The 14,877-nt window shown below is 36.0% G+C and overlaps 4 protein-coding genes across 4 annotated transcripts in view; 2 read left to right on the top strand and 2 right to left on the bottom strand.

Annotated features, from left to right (window-relative positions):
• The window catches only part of LOC111451989 (beta-glucosidase 42), a 10,120-nt gene extending 6,991 nt beyond the window's left edge, over nt 1–3,129 (top strand). Inside the window, exons 8-14 of the mRNA XM_023092496.1 lie at nt 413–528; nt 797–1,011; nt 1,081–1,115; nt 1,247–1,349; nt 1,742–1,850; nt 2,544–2,755; nt 2,924–3,129. Coding sequence (XP_022948264.1) covers nt 413–528; nt 797–1,011; nt 1,081–1,115; nt 1,247–1,349; nt 1,742–1,850; nt 2,544–2,739 — 774 coding nt within the window. The 3' untranslated portion in view covers nt 2,740–2,755; nt 2,924–3,129. The remainder of the gene's footprint in view (nt 1–412; nt 529–796; nt 1,012–1,080; nt 1,116–1,246; nt 1,350–1,741; nt 1,851–2,543; nt 2,756–2,923) is intronic.
• A 1,623-nt stretch (nt 3,130–4,752) lies between these two features.
• LOC111451990 (basic leucine zipper and W2 domain-containing protein 2-like) lies at nt 4,753–10,044 on the bottom strand. The gene is made up of 8 exons (XM_023092497.1): nt 9,895–10,044; nt 9,147–9,170; nt 8,203–8,308; nt 8,040–8,108; nt 6,731–7,224; nt 6,267–6,528; nt 5,274–5,482; nt 4,753–5,130 (listed from the first exon to the last, which is right to left on the bottom strand). The coding sequence occupies exons 1-8, from the start codon at nt 9,897–9,899 to the stop codon at nt 5,064–5,066; spliced, it is 1,236 nt and encodes a 411-aa protein (XP_022948265.1). The 5' UTR covers nt 9,900–10,044; the 3' UTR covers nt 4,753–5,063.
• Nucleotides 10,045–11,088: 1,044 nt separating this feature from the next.
• Nucleotides 11,089–12,584, bottom strand: LOC111452874 (60S ribosomal protein L38). Its single transcript, XM_023093792.1, has 3 exons — nt 12,463–12,584; nt 11,605–11,788; nt 11,089–11,373 (listed from the first exon to the last, which is right to left on the bottom strand). Exons 1-3 carry the CDS (start codon nt 12,463–12,465, stop codon nt 11,351–11,353), a joined length of 210 nt encoding a protein of 69 aa, XP_022949560.1. The 5' UTR covers nt 12,466–12,584; the 3' UTR covers nt 11,089–11,350.
• A 1,673-nt stretch (nt 12,585–14,257) lies between these two features.
• The window catches only part of LOC111452480 (T-complex protein 1 subunit alpha), a 9,817-nt gene continuing 9,197 nt past the window's right edge, over nt 14,258–14,877 (top strand). Inside the window, exon 1 of the mRNA XM_023093241.1 lies at nt 14,258–14,501. The gene's annotated coding sequence lies outside the window, so the exon portion shown is untranslated. The remainder of the gene's footprint in view (nt 14,502–14,877) is intronic.

Genomic DNA, 14,877 nt, shown 5'->3' with positions numbered 1-14,877 from the left:
CCCCCCCCCCCCCCAGGAAGCGTTTTTGGCCTTGTGTAAACTTTCAAAGATTCTCTATAGACTTGGAGAACCAAGATTTAACCTTAAGGGAGCATGTGGCGTTGACTAATTTGGTAGAGTAGTCCTCAATTTGAGTTGTGGGCTTCACTTCATGACACACCATGAAGTTACGGGGAAGATTCATAATCAGGTGGTAGTTGTGATGATAGATTGTGAAGCAACACGTAATTTCATAATTCTAGGTTAGTTGAAAAACTCAAGTTACCAATTAAGAAACAAAGGAATATGTTTGGAGAAGATTCTGGCCAATCATGCACCCTCACACACCAAACAAGAAATTAAAATTTATTTCGTATTGCGTGTGTAATCACATGAAATATGTTTGGTATTTTCTACTCTCGTCCTTTTCCAGGCACATCAGGGAGGACAAATAGGTATATCTGTAGATTGTGAATGGGCAGAACCTAATTCAAATAAAGTTGAAGACAGGACTGCTGCATCTAGACGCCTTGATTTTCATTTTGGGTGGTAAGTTCTGGACTCTTATGGCATCTCTACTATTGTTGGGGACAGGGAAAAGATATACCATTTTGTAATGTCTATCTCCTTTCACCCCCCACATGAACAAGCGTCAATATACATTTCATTGTATACTAGTGATTATAAAAAAGGACTTCCAGAGTTAACTACAGAAATCCTTTACTGTTCTTTAAAAATAAAAAAGGACTTCTAGAGTTGCTCGAAGTCCCTTCCTAGCATAATTATTTAGTAGTTTGAGCTATTAATATTGGAATAGGTACATGAACCCAATATTTTATGGCGATTACCCTGAAGTTATGCGTGAAGAACTTGGAGATAATCTTCCGAAGTTCACTGATGAAGAAACGGAGTTGATTACGAATAGTGTGGACTTTGTGGGTCTGAATCACTACACATCGAGGTTTATTGCTGATGTACAAGAGCCCTCTGATCACAATGATTTCTACAAATCACAAAAGATGGAAAGAATTGGTAAATCCCGATCTCTCCCTCTCCCTGTTTTAGAACAAGGATTATTCTTAACGTTTCTGTTATTATCAGTTCAATGGGAAGATGGTGAGCTGATCGGCGAGAAGGTATGGTTCTCTCTCTCTCTCACACATCACAGTATACACAACCACACTTGTACTTCTACTGCAATAAAGGCATTTTCAGTAGGCATCTGTGTAAGCTATTATCTTCATTTTGCTGAGAAATTTATATGCAGGCGGCATCAGAATGGCTTTACGTTGTTCCTTGGGGCCTCCGAAAGCTTCTAAACTACATAAAACAGAAATATAAGAATCCAATTATCATCATAACTGAGAATGGTATGTGCGCTGAAAGCCTTCTAACATTGTTGGAATGCAATGAACTTTCCTGTTGGAAGGAAAATTGTAGTTTATTTTTTCAACCAACCATGTGATCACTCAAATATATTGAAATATAAAAGATAATGGAATTACAGAATAACTCTCCTATTAATCGAGGTGTACTTGGCACTTCCCCGTGGATTAATGCTTTTCCATGAGTGTGAACCATTTTGAACCCAGTTATGTAGTGGTCTTCTCAATTTGTTCAATCAAACTGGCAATTGCAGAATCTTAAAACGGAGGGATTATGTATTTTGAATGACGAATTGATTAATATTTCTGGAATTTATCCTTAAAGTGATGAAAACTTGAACCTTGCTGGCCATGCAATATTTTATTTCCGATTTCAGGTGTGGATGAAGAAGAAGATGAAACTTGCCCACTACATCAGATGCTTGATGACAAAATGAGAGTTGGTTATTTCAGGAGTTATCTGGCTGAAGTATCTAATGCAATCAGGTTGGCTGCATACATTTCTTTCTTTCAAAATGTTTTCTTAATCAATAGAGATGACATTGTTATTGATTTAGGAGGGGTTCTGAAACCGAGTTTTTTTTTAAACACGTTAGCATTTACCTTTTGTTCAAGTTTTACTCTCAGTATAGCCTCTTTCATTCTTGAACTGTACTGGCGTTCAGATACGAGGGGTTAAGAAGGAAGCATGATTTTCTATTATTACCACTATGATTTTGATTCTTTTTCACTTCACAGATCTTTTATTTCTTTAAAATTAGTTGTTCCTTAACTTTCCTACTCAATCTCGTTTTGGTTTCTAACTTTCAAACCTTTTGTTTTGGTTTCTTAACCTTCAAATATTCTCTTTCAGTCCTTAAACTCGGTATAAATTTCTTTTGGGTTCAGATTCTATTTTTTACTCATACTTTCATCTCTAGTTTATTTTTAAAATGTCTATTCTAGTCCCTATTCTTTTAATCTCTATATATTTTAGTCGAAATAATTCAAAAATATCTATTTTGGTTCGTATACTTTTAAAGAGTGACTAATTTAGTTCTTCTTCTCTTATTTTTATTTAATCTCATTTGTGTTAGAATTTTGAAAATTGGACCAAACGGAGATAGTTTGTTTGTCAGTAGCAGACTGCTACACTGAATGATGAGTTATTTTGGTGCTGATATGGGATATTTTGCACAGGGATGGAGTAGATGTTAGGGGTTACTTTGCATGGTCATTAATGGACAACTTTGAGTGGGCTCAAGGCTACACCAAACGATTTGGATTGGTGTATGTGGACTACAAGAATGGCCTAACTCGCCACCCTAAATCCTCTGCTTACTGGTTCCTCCGCTTCTTGAAAGGTTCCGATGAGAAAAGTGGCAAGCAAGAATGAAACACTCCTTCCTTCCGTATGTCTTATTGACACTCCTTTTTTCATCTATTTTCAATCTTAAATCTTCTTGCCTCTCTTTCTCTCTCTCTCTCTCTCTCTCTCTCTCTGCTCCACATTTGTTTTGTTTGCTATCAGCTTGTGGTATTAATTAACCAATACTTTTGACTTGCTTCTTGGAATGAAGGTAAACGATGAGCGAAAAGGGGGCGAAATATTGATCGAAGCCATCGAAGGAGAATCTATCAGGCATGTCTTGTTGTTTCGGTAATCCATAATTAAAAATGTCACTCTTAATGTATGTCATTGTCATTTGAAGTTGGTGTGTGGTTAAAGGACAATAAAACTCTGTATTATTTGAGTGGAAATAAATGTAATTATGTGTTATCTAAATAGTGTGATTCATTACATCATCTTTACTGTGACTTTCTTGTATTTCTTTTAGTTAAGTTTTTGTTGAATTCAAGTTCTAGTTTAGTTCATGTTTTTGTAAGTTACTTCCAAGTATATTCAAGCTTTTATCTTTTCAATGAAATTTAATGTTATCCATTCAAGAACCTTTGTTTCTTCTAGTAGAATGAGCTAAAATCCTTGAAGGTTCAAGTATGTATATATCCTAAGCAGGAATATAAACTCCACCTTGTGCTTAAGTAACCTTGTCCACCTTGTGCTTATTGAGTTTATGTCTCTATTAACTCATTTAAGTTAAGAAGCCTAGGAAAAGAACTTTGTATCTAGACATGACAATATGACAAGAACACTTAGAGTTAGCAGAGTTGAGTGCTTGAGTGCTTTAATTAACCATAGACACATGTTTAATTGTTTAGACTCCTACAAGCACAAGTTCACTACACACAAAATGTCATCTTTTCATACTGCCATACATATGAGAGTATACAATACCGTTGTATTTAGTGAAAATCAAATAGATTAGTTGATTCTTTTGTGTAAGGTTCGTATAAAAGATTTCATTATAATAACGTACCATTTTGATTAGTTGATAATAGTATAAGGTTCTTAGAGTAGGTTTTTGCTCCAAATTTGAACTTTTAAAACCATAAACCGTTGTATTCTGTTACCTGAAATATCCAGCAAATAAAACACGGTTACCTGAAATATCCAGTAAATAAAACAAAAACATGCAAAACTTATAGGCAAATTATAATGAACCACATCCCATGGACCGAAAATTAACCAAGTTTATAAGTTGATAAACTGATCTAATATCATCTATTTTCTAATATACATGCATGCATAGTGTCACGGTCATGCTTGTCCAAGACATGTCGCCCGTGACACACTTTTGCCTTTACTTTATTGCTTTCTTTATTGTTTTTTTTTTTACCACTTTCATGATGTATTATTTCTTTCTTATTTTCTTTAAGAGTATACGTTTCGGCGAATGTACTAGTAGACAGTCATGGCTACGGCTAGTAGACAGAAATGCCTCAAAATGTACTATAAGTAGATACGACTAATTTTCAACTTCTCCCTAGTAATACGTTGCTTTTTTGCTTACATTCCCATAACAACACCAATTTTAAATTCTCTCTTTTCAAAACCTCTCCCCCCCTCCCCCCGCTTTCTAAAATCTTTTGTTGATATCGAGACCTGAGGTTTGTACTCACGTTGGCAACGTAATTCAAAGTAGGCTTCACCCACTCAGTACTGAGAGTGAGTGCCTGCCGCACAATTGCCAAATTCGCTGCCTAGAAATCATGATTGTGACGCATGTAACCTTGGATACATAACATGCATAATTCCTCCATTAAAGTGGCAACTTCTTACTGTTGTCCCTTTATGGCTACATAGGTTGTTAGTAAGCCTATCAAATAATGCGGAACAATATTGTAGCATTCATACAACAGTTGGATAAACCACTCAAGCACAACCGACCTGTGGCTCAAATGCCAGCATGAGCCAAATTAGGAATCATCCACAAGCGGTAATAATTGAATGTCTGTCTACTAAGAACAATGCAAAGCTGATTCTTCAAAACAGTTGAAGATAACATCATAAAAGTAAAAGAAAAGTAGATAAATCATTCAAGATACTACCAAGTCTTTTCAGTACATTTTTATCAAGAGAAATAACAAAAATATCACCGCAAACAGAGTAGAGCAAAAGATTGCATGACCAAAGTCGTAGTAGAGTATAACGTTACAATAATTATTGCTACTAAAAATCAGTCATCATTATTGGTACATAAACACACCACCAAACTTAAAAAGGCAATAACAATTCCGAGTTGCATCTCAGAAAATAGATGATGATATTAGATGGATTTCAGTGGAATGCAACACCATAAATCACTTTCCACCTATAACTCACTCCTCTTCTTCAGCCTCTTCCAGCCAATTCACAAAAGGTTCCAGTGCCTTCACGAAGCTCTGCCTGTTATGTTGCCATTTACACAATTGCAGAGTCAAGTACAAATACACAGCCGGATTCATAAATAACAAAACAAAGATCCTTCAAGAATAGCTCTATATGAACTGAAGTTAGAACAGAGGTCTATGCAGAGATGACATGCATACCTGCCCTTAGGGTTTGTTCCTTTACGGAACCAAAAGAGTATGGTGTCCTCAGCCAGTACATCCTGGTCGTACAGAGACCTAACAATTTCGGGGAAGAGCTTCATCAGCTTAGCATCCTCATAGCATTGCATCTGAACTTTGTAGATAAGTTCCAGCTCAAGTTTCCCTGTGCTGCAGAAGGTATTCAACAATTCTGCCCAAGTTTTCACCTGAGTGAAAAGAAAAGGTCAATACTTCAAACATCTTCTGTCTATATTTCAAGGAACAGCTTTTAAATTGTAAAATTTATGCGAAAATACACTCTAGATATGAGAAATATGTCAAGGAACAACAACGGGTCAAGTACTTTATGTTAGTTGGGCATAGAAAATAAATAACAAGGTCAATCCCTAAACAGCTAGTCTAACAAAACTAACACAAACACACTCCTCTCCACACCCTGCCTAAAGTTTCCATATTTGAAGGAATCCATAGGGAACACAGAAATGAGCCTGAACCTTAGAAGAGTTAAGAAAAAAGGGGATTACATGCCTAAATTAAAATTTTATAACAGAAACTGAAACTCCAACTTGAGAGTAACCAAAATCAAGAGACAACAGACATAAGATTTTAGCGCAAGTCCTTGACAGTCTTAAGACATGACAAAGTGAACTGAAATTTCTTATCAGATTATGTTTTGACCAAGAAAGGGTTTCAGAGATAGATGGATGACGTGAATTTTGTGGTATGTTGGTCTTTGGTTAGCTATTCAATTATCATTGACGGTTGGCCTAGTGGAAAAATCAAGGGTAAAAGGGGTTTGAAGCAAGCAAGGGCATTACCCCTTTCCCTTTCATTGCCCTTTTCTTCCCTCTCCGAACCCAATTCCTCTTAGCCCCAAAAACTTACTCATCAAACATATAGCTGAGTTAATGAAGTTCCAAACACAGGGCCACCTAGGGGCTCAGAAAATTCGAACAAGCGAGCAAGATGCAAGTGTATGATCAAAGTTACCTGACGAAGGGCTGAATTAGCATTCTGTTGTTGGTTCTTTCCAGACCACTGAACAGCATCCATTATGACATCCCACAAAATTCGAACAACCTCAATATCGGGTAAATTGGCATCTCTCATTCGAAGTTTCACACTTTCTATGACTTCAGCAATGTCAGTTTCCTCGGCTATCTGGGTTGTTAAAGCGGATTTCATTTCACTTAGCTTCACATCAAACATTTTCTTTGCGTTGTATTCTACCAAGGGCACCAGCCCTTCCTTCCTGAAAAATTAAGTCATGCAGCCACAAAAATAGAGAAATGATTCTAATATTCAAGAAAACAATAAAATCATAATATTTTACAACTTAGATTACCACTACTATATCAAGTCTGTAAAAAAAATGGTATGAAAATAATAATTCAATAAATAAGAACATGAAACATACTCTTCAACAAAATACGCAAAGTAAAAAATATACTAACGTGAAATGCTCAGAAAATCCTTCAGCAGATCGCTTAGCAGAAGGAAAGAACTCCAGAAGATTGTCTTCCACTTTGCCCCTCTTCAGGATGGAAATCAAATCATCAAGGCTATTATCCATGAGATACTCCTTGAAGAAGTCAGTTATAAATGAAAGAACTAGCCCTTTGGCCACAAGATTATCTTTAAGCAATGGCTGAAAAACAGTCTCGGGAGGCAGGCCCGACAGCTTCTGTGAGAAGGCAAGGGCAGTGAAAATAGCAAGTTTTTTTCTTTCATTTTCCTCAAAAAACTCAAGTGACTGCAGGAACCTTCGCATAACATTTTCAAGATATTTTATGAGAAATGGCCTCCGCCTCAAAATTTTCTGTATGTAGATAACAGATGGTAGAATGGCTTCACGTTTAGGTTCACAGTCTAATATAGAGTATGGATGGCGCTCTCCTTCATCAGGTTTTGTTGTTCCAGGCTGTGTGCGTCCACCAGTGAAAATAACCTGGCAGTACAACAAATGTTGGTGGAAATCAGATACAAATTAGCTGAACTTCCTTAACGATGCAATAGGAAATTTAATTACTGCAATGCTGTACAATTTGTATTTTATTAGAAACAAAACTTTCATGCAAAAAGGGGAATGAGAAATCCCTGCCCAACACTTCACGGATACCTGCAGCTCTATAATTAAAAAAAAATACAGAAGCATTTAGCTCGTTGAAAACGATCAGATGTCGGGGAAGAACAAGTTTCATGCATATACACATGTTAAAAGACAATCTTACAACAAAAAGATAGACCGCTTCAGCAAAAAGACAAACTATTTCTCAAATATTAATAATTCTATATTAATATTTTGAGAAATAGTTTATGGGTTAACCATTCCTCTTGCTTGCTCCATATACCCGCAAATTATTGCTCTTGCTTGCTCCATATACCCGCAAATTATTTTACTTTTCCAGCAAGTTCTACATATATTACTTATATACATCAAGCTAAAATGAAAAATTTATGGGTTAACCATTCCTACCATAGTGTAATTGAAATTCGTACTGTATAATGGGAAAACTAGTCACTTGCATGCAGTTCAATCAATATTACAAAACGTTGCTTCAGGAATGAATTAGAGAAAACACTAAATTTTCAATCAGCAATGAAGAGAACTCTAAAATGACATATATAATGGACAGAATACGAAGTCAAGATGACAATCTTGTTATCAAAACTCAGAGAGAAGTGAAAAATCCTCAATAGTGTTTCACATTAGACAACATCACAGTATGGAAAGTGAGTGTATAACACCATCAAAATGACTACCTCAAAGAAGGTGTCCCCGTATCTTGAGAAGTCAAGTTCTGAAGACTCGATATTCCTGGCAATAAGTTCCTGTACAAGAAAATCACCATCGCATTATAAAATTGTTAATCATATCTACGCTGAAAACTATTTTTTCAATCATGAATGACGGTACAGAAATTACCAAATCACCAGCATTATCCAGATAAATCTGGACCACTGCATCAGAAAAAGACGCAGGGTCCAGTGGGATCGTAATATTCCGTTTGCGGGTCTTAATCCGCGTGCCACTGCCAAGCCAAACGATCACAGGGGATGTAAGTAGTAGTCAGTTTGCCGATGGCATAATGCCAACATGATGTATGTGAAGAAAACAAAACGTTCATGAACAACTATTTAATAGCATCATACACTAATAATTTAAACAGGAACACGATTTTAAGAGCAAATGGGCCTGCTGTTAAAGCTACAATTTTTTAAGAAGGGAAATAGCATAACCACAAATAGCAAACAGAGAAAAATGTATAATTGTGCTCTATTTTTTCAGAGTGGAAAACAAAATTTATTACTCTAAAATAGTAACTACCGAAGTAAGTGAGAAAACCAACATCAACTGCGGCCAGCAGTAGTAAGAATAAACATAGCCTACTGACCAAGAATGGGATGGTACAATCCAAAGCATTGATTAAATGTAAAATAGATTCATTGACATTTACACCCTTAGACCGAGTAAAAAATAGAATAAACATTATGGGAAATACTGTAAGGTAACCATCGAGGTGTGAGAATCCATCTTTTCATTTCTAAGAGATTTTACTAAGATAAGAGGAAGGGGAACACCCACGTAACCTATTTTTTTATCCATCTCAGTGACTGCAGGTGCAGACAATATTAACGGACCAGCTCCTAACCACAGTACAATACCCCACTTAACCTATCATAAATAACCACACAAACCCGTTCATCTGGAACAATTGAGAAAATCACGGTCTAATACTAAAAGAGAAAATGATAAACAGTTATATGAGAAAGTAATAATCAGCTATACCACATAAAAAATTAACTAGAAACTAATTCCATATAAAGAATACAAAAGGTAGAAGATAATAATAGTAGAACTTGGCTTACCCAAGAGTGGGTTTCTCCTTCGAGCTGCATGTACAAAAAAAATCCACAAAAGAAAAAATAATGAGTCAGACTACAAAGTACATAGCAAAAGTTTACGGAATAATCACAGATCATGTGAATAAGCACGCTTATTGTATGGGGGAGGGAGTAAATCGAGAAAGGCGCTTCTTCTTCAATAAATTTTTTTCAAAAAAAATGTAACTCAGGGAAATATCTATTCTGACTTGCGTGAAAAAACTTCAACATCTGTCTACATCACACCTAGGAAACGTTTATCCAACTCACAAATTAGTTACAATCAGAAGCTGAACGGGAACGGAATTAGCTATTAAAAAAAATTGTATGTTTTTATCTGTCTTATAAAGAGAAAAAACGTGATTTGAAGATTAAACCCTAATTAGGTATTAGAACTTTTTCGTCCAAATAAACCTATAAACCAGATCCACGATACCAAAATAAAATCCAAAAATTCGATACATTAATGACAAAAGGCGATGAAACCAGAAGATCGATAAAATATCAGATAAAAAAAAGGATCAAGTACAAATTAAAAATCAATACAAAACATAACCGGGACAAAATTTTGCTTAAAAAAACCTGAAATCTGAAATCACAAGTGACCGACACACAAAAGCAAACAGATCCATGAACGAAGTCTATGAATCGAAATCGTCGGCCAGGCCTAACGAGAAAAACATCAAAGAGTTAAGAGAGAGAGAGAGAGAGAGAGAAGGAAAACAATTAAAACCTCATAAACCAAGACGAGTGAGGATCGGAGAAAGCTTAACGAGTCTGTACAAGTCGCTTGAGTTCGTCCCCAGAAGATGACCGAGAGAGGCCAAAATAAAAGCAGGGAGAGAGGGATGGAGAAAGGAAAACGAGGAAAAAGTTGCAGGTCGAGCAGATTTATATAGTAAGAGCGGAATGTAATTAAGATGAAACAACGTGGCCGAATTGTAATTCCGTTGAAAAATAAGGACTCCATTGCAAATTTTTTATTTAGTCACAAAAAATATATACATTAAACTTAACTTATATATTTGGTTACTTCGGATAAATTATAATTTAATCCATATAGTTTTAAAATCTTAGAAATAATTTCTACACCTCCATAAAACTCACATAAATATTATCTATTATACAGATTAAATATCGTAAATAATCAAATAAATTATTTATAAATTTTTATCAAATCACTTCTAAAATTTTAACTTTTAAAACTACTTATTATTACCAAATTACATTATTATTTTCTCGAAACTATCCTTTGTTAAAATATTGGATGGTATTTTGGGTGTAGTATTTGTTAGGGGAGCGGGGCATAAGCTCATAAATCACTAAAAACAATATTTAGTCACAAATATTAAGAGATCCTTTGTTATAATATTGGATGGTATTTTGGGTGTAGTATTTGTTAGGGGAGCGGGGCATAGTATTTGTTAGGGGAGCGGGGCATAAGCTCATAAATCACTAAAAACAATATTTAGTCACAAATACTAAGAGAACAAGACGTATACATTACATTATGAAATGAAATAAGGCATATCAATAATGTTACTAAAATAAGATACTCCGTCTTTATCTCTATATTGTAAACTTTTTAGTCTCTATATTGTAAGCTTTTTAGTTTATTAATTGAACATGATCTTCTCAAACCGTCAATCACGTACTATTTAAGATTACATTAATAACCTTGTAACTTATTTCTTAAAAAATTAAATATACGAGAATGCCAACTTACTAATGATTAATTCTAAGGTTTGATAGCATAAATTTCAACAAGTATCGATACCGAAGACGATACAACAATCGACAAGCCGAGAGAGTACTCCCATCAACATCCTTCATAATCCCATAACTTCCAACTAAAACCACCAACAAATTTAATAATTCTGTAAGCAAAACTGTTCATAGGAAGTTTAAGGTCAAATAGAATCGAGGAAAATAAAGGAGCAAACGAGCCAATGGTGATTTGATTGAACTAGAAATCTCGAGTGTTCATAATCCGAAAGAGTTCATAAAATTTAAGAAACACTAAAAAGGGAAAACCAACTCCAATATCTCTAGCATATGATGACAAAAATGGGGATCACTTCATAATTAAAACATCCAGCATGACTGCGAATACAAACGAAATGATAAACTTCTCCTTCAGCTCCTGAATTTTTTTTCATACCCATTTCAATAAATGACTCCCTACATCTTCAAAGATCTTGCACACTCAAACCTACAAGAAATTAAACCAAAAATCTGTGTTGTAATGGAAACAAGTTGCAAAAATAAAATTAAGCACAAGTTTGAATTCAATGTAGAAGTGTAACAAGAACAGTCAATTACTCTATGGCTGTTATTTCTTGCTGAATAATGAAATGCCACAATTTAATAGTACAGTTCCGAAATCAATCAGACGAACTCGAGAATATACTGTTATAAATTGGGTAAGAACCAAAAAGATTACCTGGTGGAAGAGACTGCTTCAATTTGTCTGCCTTCTCGGAGTCGAACACGCAGAGCGTGTAAAGGTACTTCGAGCAGCGAACCTTGAACTTTACTACATCTTTGCTCCTCTTGATCTTGACAGAACGGGCATCCTTTCTTCTTGCAGTGAGAAGAAAGTCTTTTATCTCGTGGATTTGCTTCGGCTGTCCAAAACAATACACAAAAGGGAATTTCAGCCATACTGTTCTTTTTTAAAGGCAATGATATTCATCAAGTTCATCAAACCATTCAAGACACGGAACAGTTTATGAGAACATCAACTGCAAAAACGTTAAATCTATTCCATCCATTCACTTCAGGAATGCTTGAAATCATGTGAACTAAATGGGAAGGAGAACCATCCAGACAATGAAATAAACGTCAGAACACATAAGACGACATGGAATAGAAGTATCCGACCATAACATTTTTCAGTACAGGCGTAGAGAATCAAAGTTGAGTGACCATAATCATGGCCGAATAGTCGAACTCATACAACTGAAGGAACCTGATCCGAATTCTTATCAGCACCCGATTCTAAGTTCAATTATTCTAAAAGTTTTCACCAAAAATCCAATAATAATATCCTCAACAGCAGGATAACTTCAGCATTCAAACATCCAATCAAATAATTGGAGAACTCTAGCATACAGAAAGCACCGAAAGCACAGAAAGCAAGTTATTGATTGGATACAACAGAAACTCAGCCATGAACCCTAGTATGAATCGACACATGGATAAGTGCATTAACAGAAAAACCAAGAGTGACAAAATGCATCATAGATACAAAGAGCGAAGCAGGTGAACAGAAATAATCATGGACGAGAGGAAAGATCACCATTTTCGGGCGGCTGCGAGAAGAAGAGAGATGCCCCGAATGCGAACGGCGTTGTCAAATGAAGAGCGAGTAAGGAATAAGGAGTGCCAGATTTAGGGTTTCGGAAATCCGAGGCCCGAAGTTCGATGGCCCATTTTAAGGTTTGGGGAAACTGATTTAATGGGCCGTGTAATCTTATACTTAGTTGGGCCGTATATCTCATACTTAAGTTGGGCCGTATATCTCATACTTAGTGGGCCGCAAAATTTTCATTTATAATACCATTTTCACTAAATCTTCTTTGACTATGTTCAACGACTCAATCTTCTTTGACTTAATGAGAGCAACGGGAGAACCAAACCACGTCAAACGACTCGATCTTCTTCAACCCAATAAGAGTGACGAGAGAACCAAACCACATCGAACGACTCAATCTTCTTTGAACCAATGAGAGCGACAAGAGAATCAAACCACATCAAACTACTCGATCTTCTTCGACCAGTCTCCCTCACCCACAAATGTTGTTGACTAAAGCTCGTAAACAGTAACTCAAATTGACCCATGTCCCCAAATGTACTCCCAAAGAAGGCTCACAACAGCTGAAAATCGAATGTTTTCTCTCCCGCACGATCTCGTTACCCACGCCCTATGCCGTTCGTTATTTAGGAGTGACACTCAAACAATAACTTGAATAGCGAATGACACTTTTCAGTGCTACAAATTGCTACTGGGATTATCTCTACGAAAAACAAAGTGGGGAAGGAGTCCCACATTGACTAATTTATGAAATGACCGTGAATTTATAAACAAAGAAAAAATCTCAATTGGTACGAGACATTTGGGGAAGCTCAAAACAAAGCATATATTAATTTGAAAACAATATATTAAATAAATAACACAGAGTATATTATATTTATATTATATTTGTTAGCGTTAATATGTTATACATATTTTAATTTGAAGTGACGGATATACCCTTAATTAATAACACAATAAATTTTTAAGATTTGATAAGTAATTTTGTTTTTAGAAATTGTGCCGCATTATAATATATTTATCCTATTTTATTATTTGTATGAAATCATTTAAATTTGTTGCTAATTTATTAAAAAAAAATTTAATTTAATTTAATTTTTATATATATATATATAAGTACTCGAAATTGGCCGGAGTATTTTCTCTATCCTTCTTACCTGAAAAAACAGGAGCACCTTGCATCCTTGAACCGATAACTATCTTTCGGCTATCGAAATTGGCCGGAATATTTTCTCTATCCTTCTTACCCTGAAAAAACAGGAGCACCTTGCATCCTTGAACCGATAATTATCTTTCGGCTAACCTAGCCTGGTGCGTCCTTGAACTGATAACCATCTTTCGGCTAACCTAGCCTCCAGAGTATTTTCTCTACCCTTCTTACCCTAAAAAAACAGGAGCACCTGCATCCTTGAATCGATAACTATCTTTCGGCCAACCTAGCCTGGTGCGTCCTTGAACCGATAACTATCTTTCGGCTAACCTAGCCTCCTCCGTCCCTTGGGACCAACAAGGGTAGTACAGGAATATTCACCTATTGTCCATCGACTACGCCTTTCGTCTTGATCTTAGACCTTGACTCACCCTCCGTGGACGAACCTTGTGGAGTAACCCTTAGATTTTCGGGGCATTGGATTCTCAATATATATATATATAAATTTTGTACACTGAATTTGAATATATATTAGTGGTAAAAAACAAAAAAAATAAACAAAGGAAGTGTGAAATTCGTTTTTACAGCAAAAATAGAATAAAATAAAATAAATTAAAACGAAGAAGTTGGAAGAAACTCGCACCTCAAAACCCTACACAGAGATCGCTTGTGCTAACCCTCACTGGTCTGAACCCTTCCCGCCGTTTCACCTCGAATCTCTGCAACCTCTCAGACTCTCAGCCGTCAAGCCGCCCCGATTTCTCCCATCCATTTCTCTCATCCATTGATCTCCTGCAGCAGATTCATCAACGTCACGCCTCGGAATCGCTCATCTTTCTCACTGGATCGTCCCTCGCCTGCTATCGCTTTCAAGGTTTGTTGGCTGTCTCTCTCTCTCTCACTCACGGTTCGGCAATGTCGCTTGAATCTCTGATTTACTCCTGAAAATGGAACCCCTTTTGTATTTTGTACTTTGGTTCCGCCTCATTTCATGTTTTAACCCAGTGGCCTTTCGCTGTTTGAGTGCTCTCTCGTATCCCCGTTTCTTTCTGGAACACGGCAAGCATTTACTTTTCATTTTCAGTGCATTGCGTAGTTGAGAACTCTTTCTTCTTCGTGAAGTCGTTTCTACTCTCTCTCAGACGTTTCATGGTTTTAGTTTTCGAGCTCGCTTAGCTCTATTTTGTTTTACTATGCTATGTCTCTGTGATTTTTTCTTTTCTTTTCTTTTCTTTTCTTTTTTTTTTTTT

Source organism: Cucurbita moschata, unplaced genomic scaffold (assembly GCF_002738365.1).
Source record: "Cucurbita moschata cultivar Rifu unplaced genomic scaffold, Cmos_1.0 Cmo_Scf00014, whole genome shotgun sequence".
Taxonomy (NCBI): Eukaryota; Viridiplantae; Streptophyta; class Magnoliopsida; order Cucurbitales; family Cucurbitaceae; genus Cucurbita; species Cucurbita moschata.
The sequence above is the reverse complement of the archived record's forward strand: the minus strand, read 5'-3'. Positions and strand labels throughout refer to the sequence as shown.

Bases quoted from the DNA above. Each gene is read 5' to 3' on its own strand.
- LOC111451990 (XM_023092497.1), bottom strand. The intron at 8,309-9,146 runs GTAAGCCAAGTT...TTGGCTTGGCAG, and splicing joins AAGGAGAAACCCACTCTTGG to TGGCACGCGGATTAAGACCC. The intron at 7,225-8,039 runs GTAGTCATTTTG...TTGTACTGCCAG, and splicing joins ACGGGGACACCTTCTTTGAG to GTTATTTTCACTGGTGGACG.
- LOC111452874 (XM_023093792.1), bottom strand. The intron at 11,374-11,604 runs GTAATCTTTTTG...AATTTCTTGTAG, and splicing joins GAAGCAGTCTCTTCCACCAG to GTTTGAGTGTGCAAGATCTT.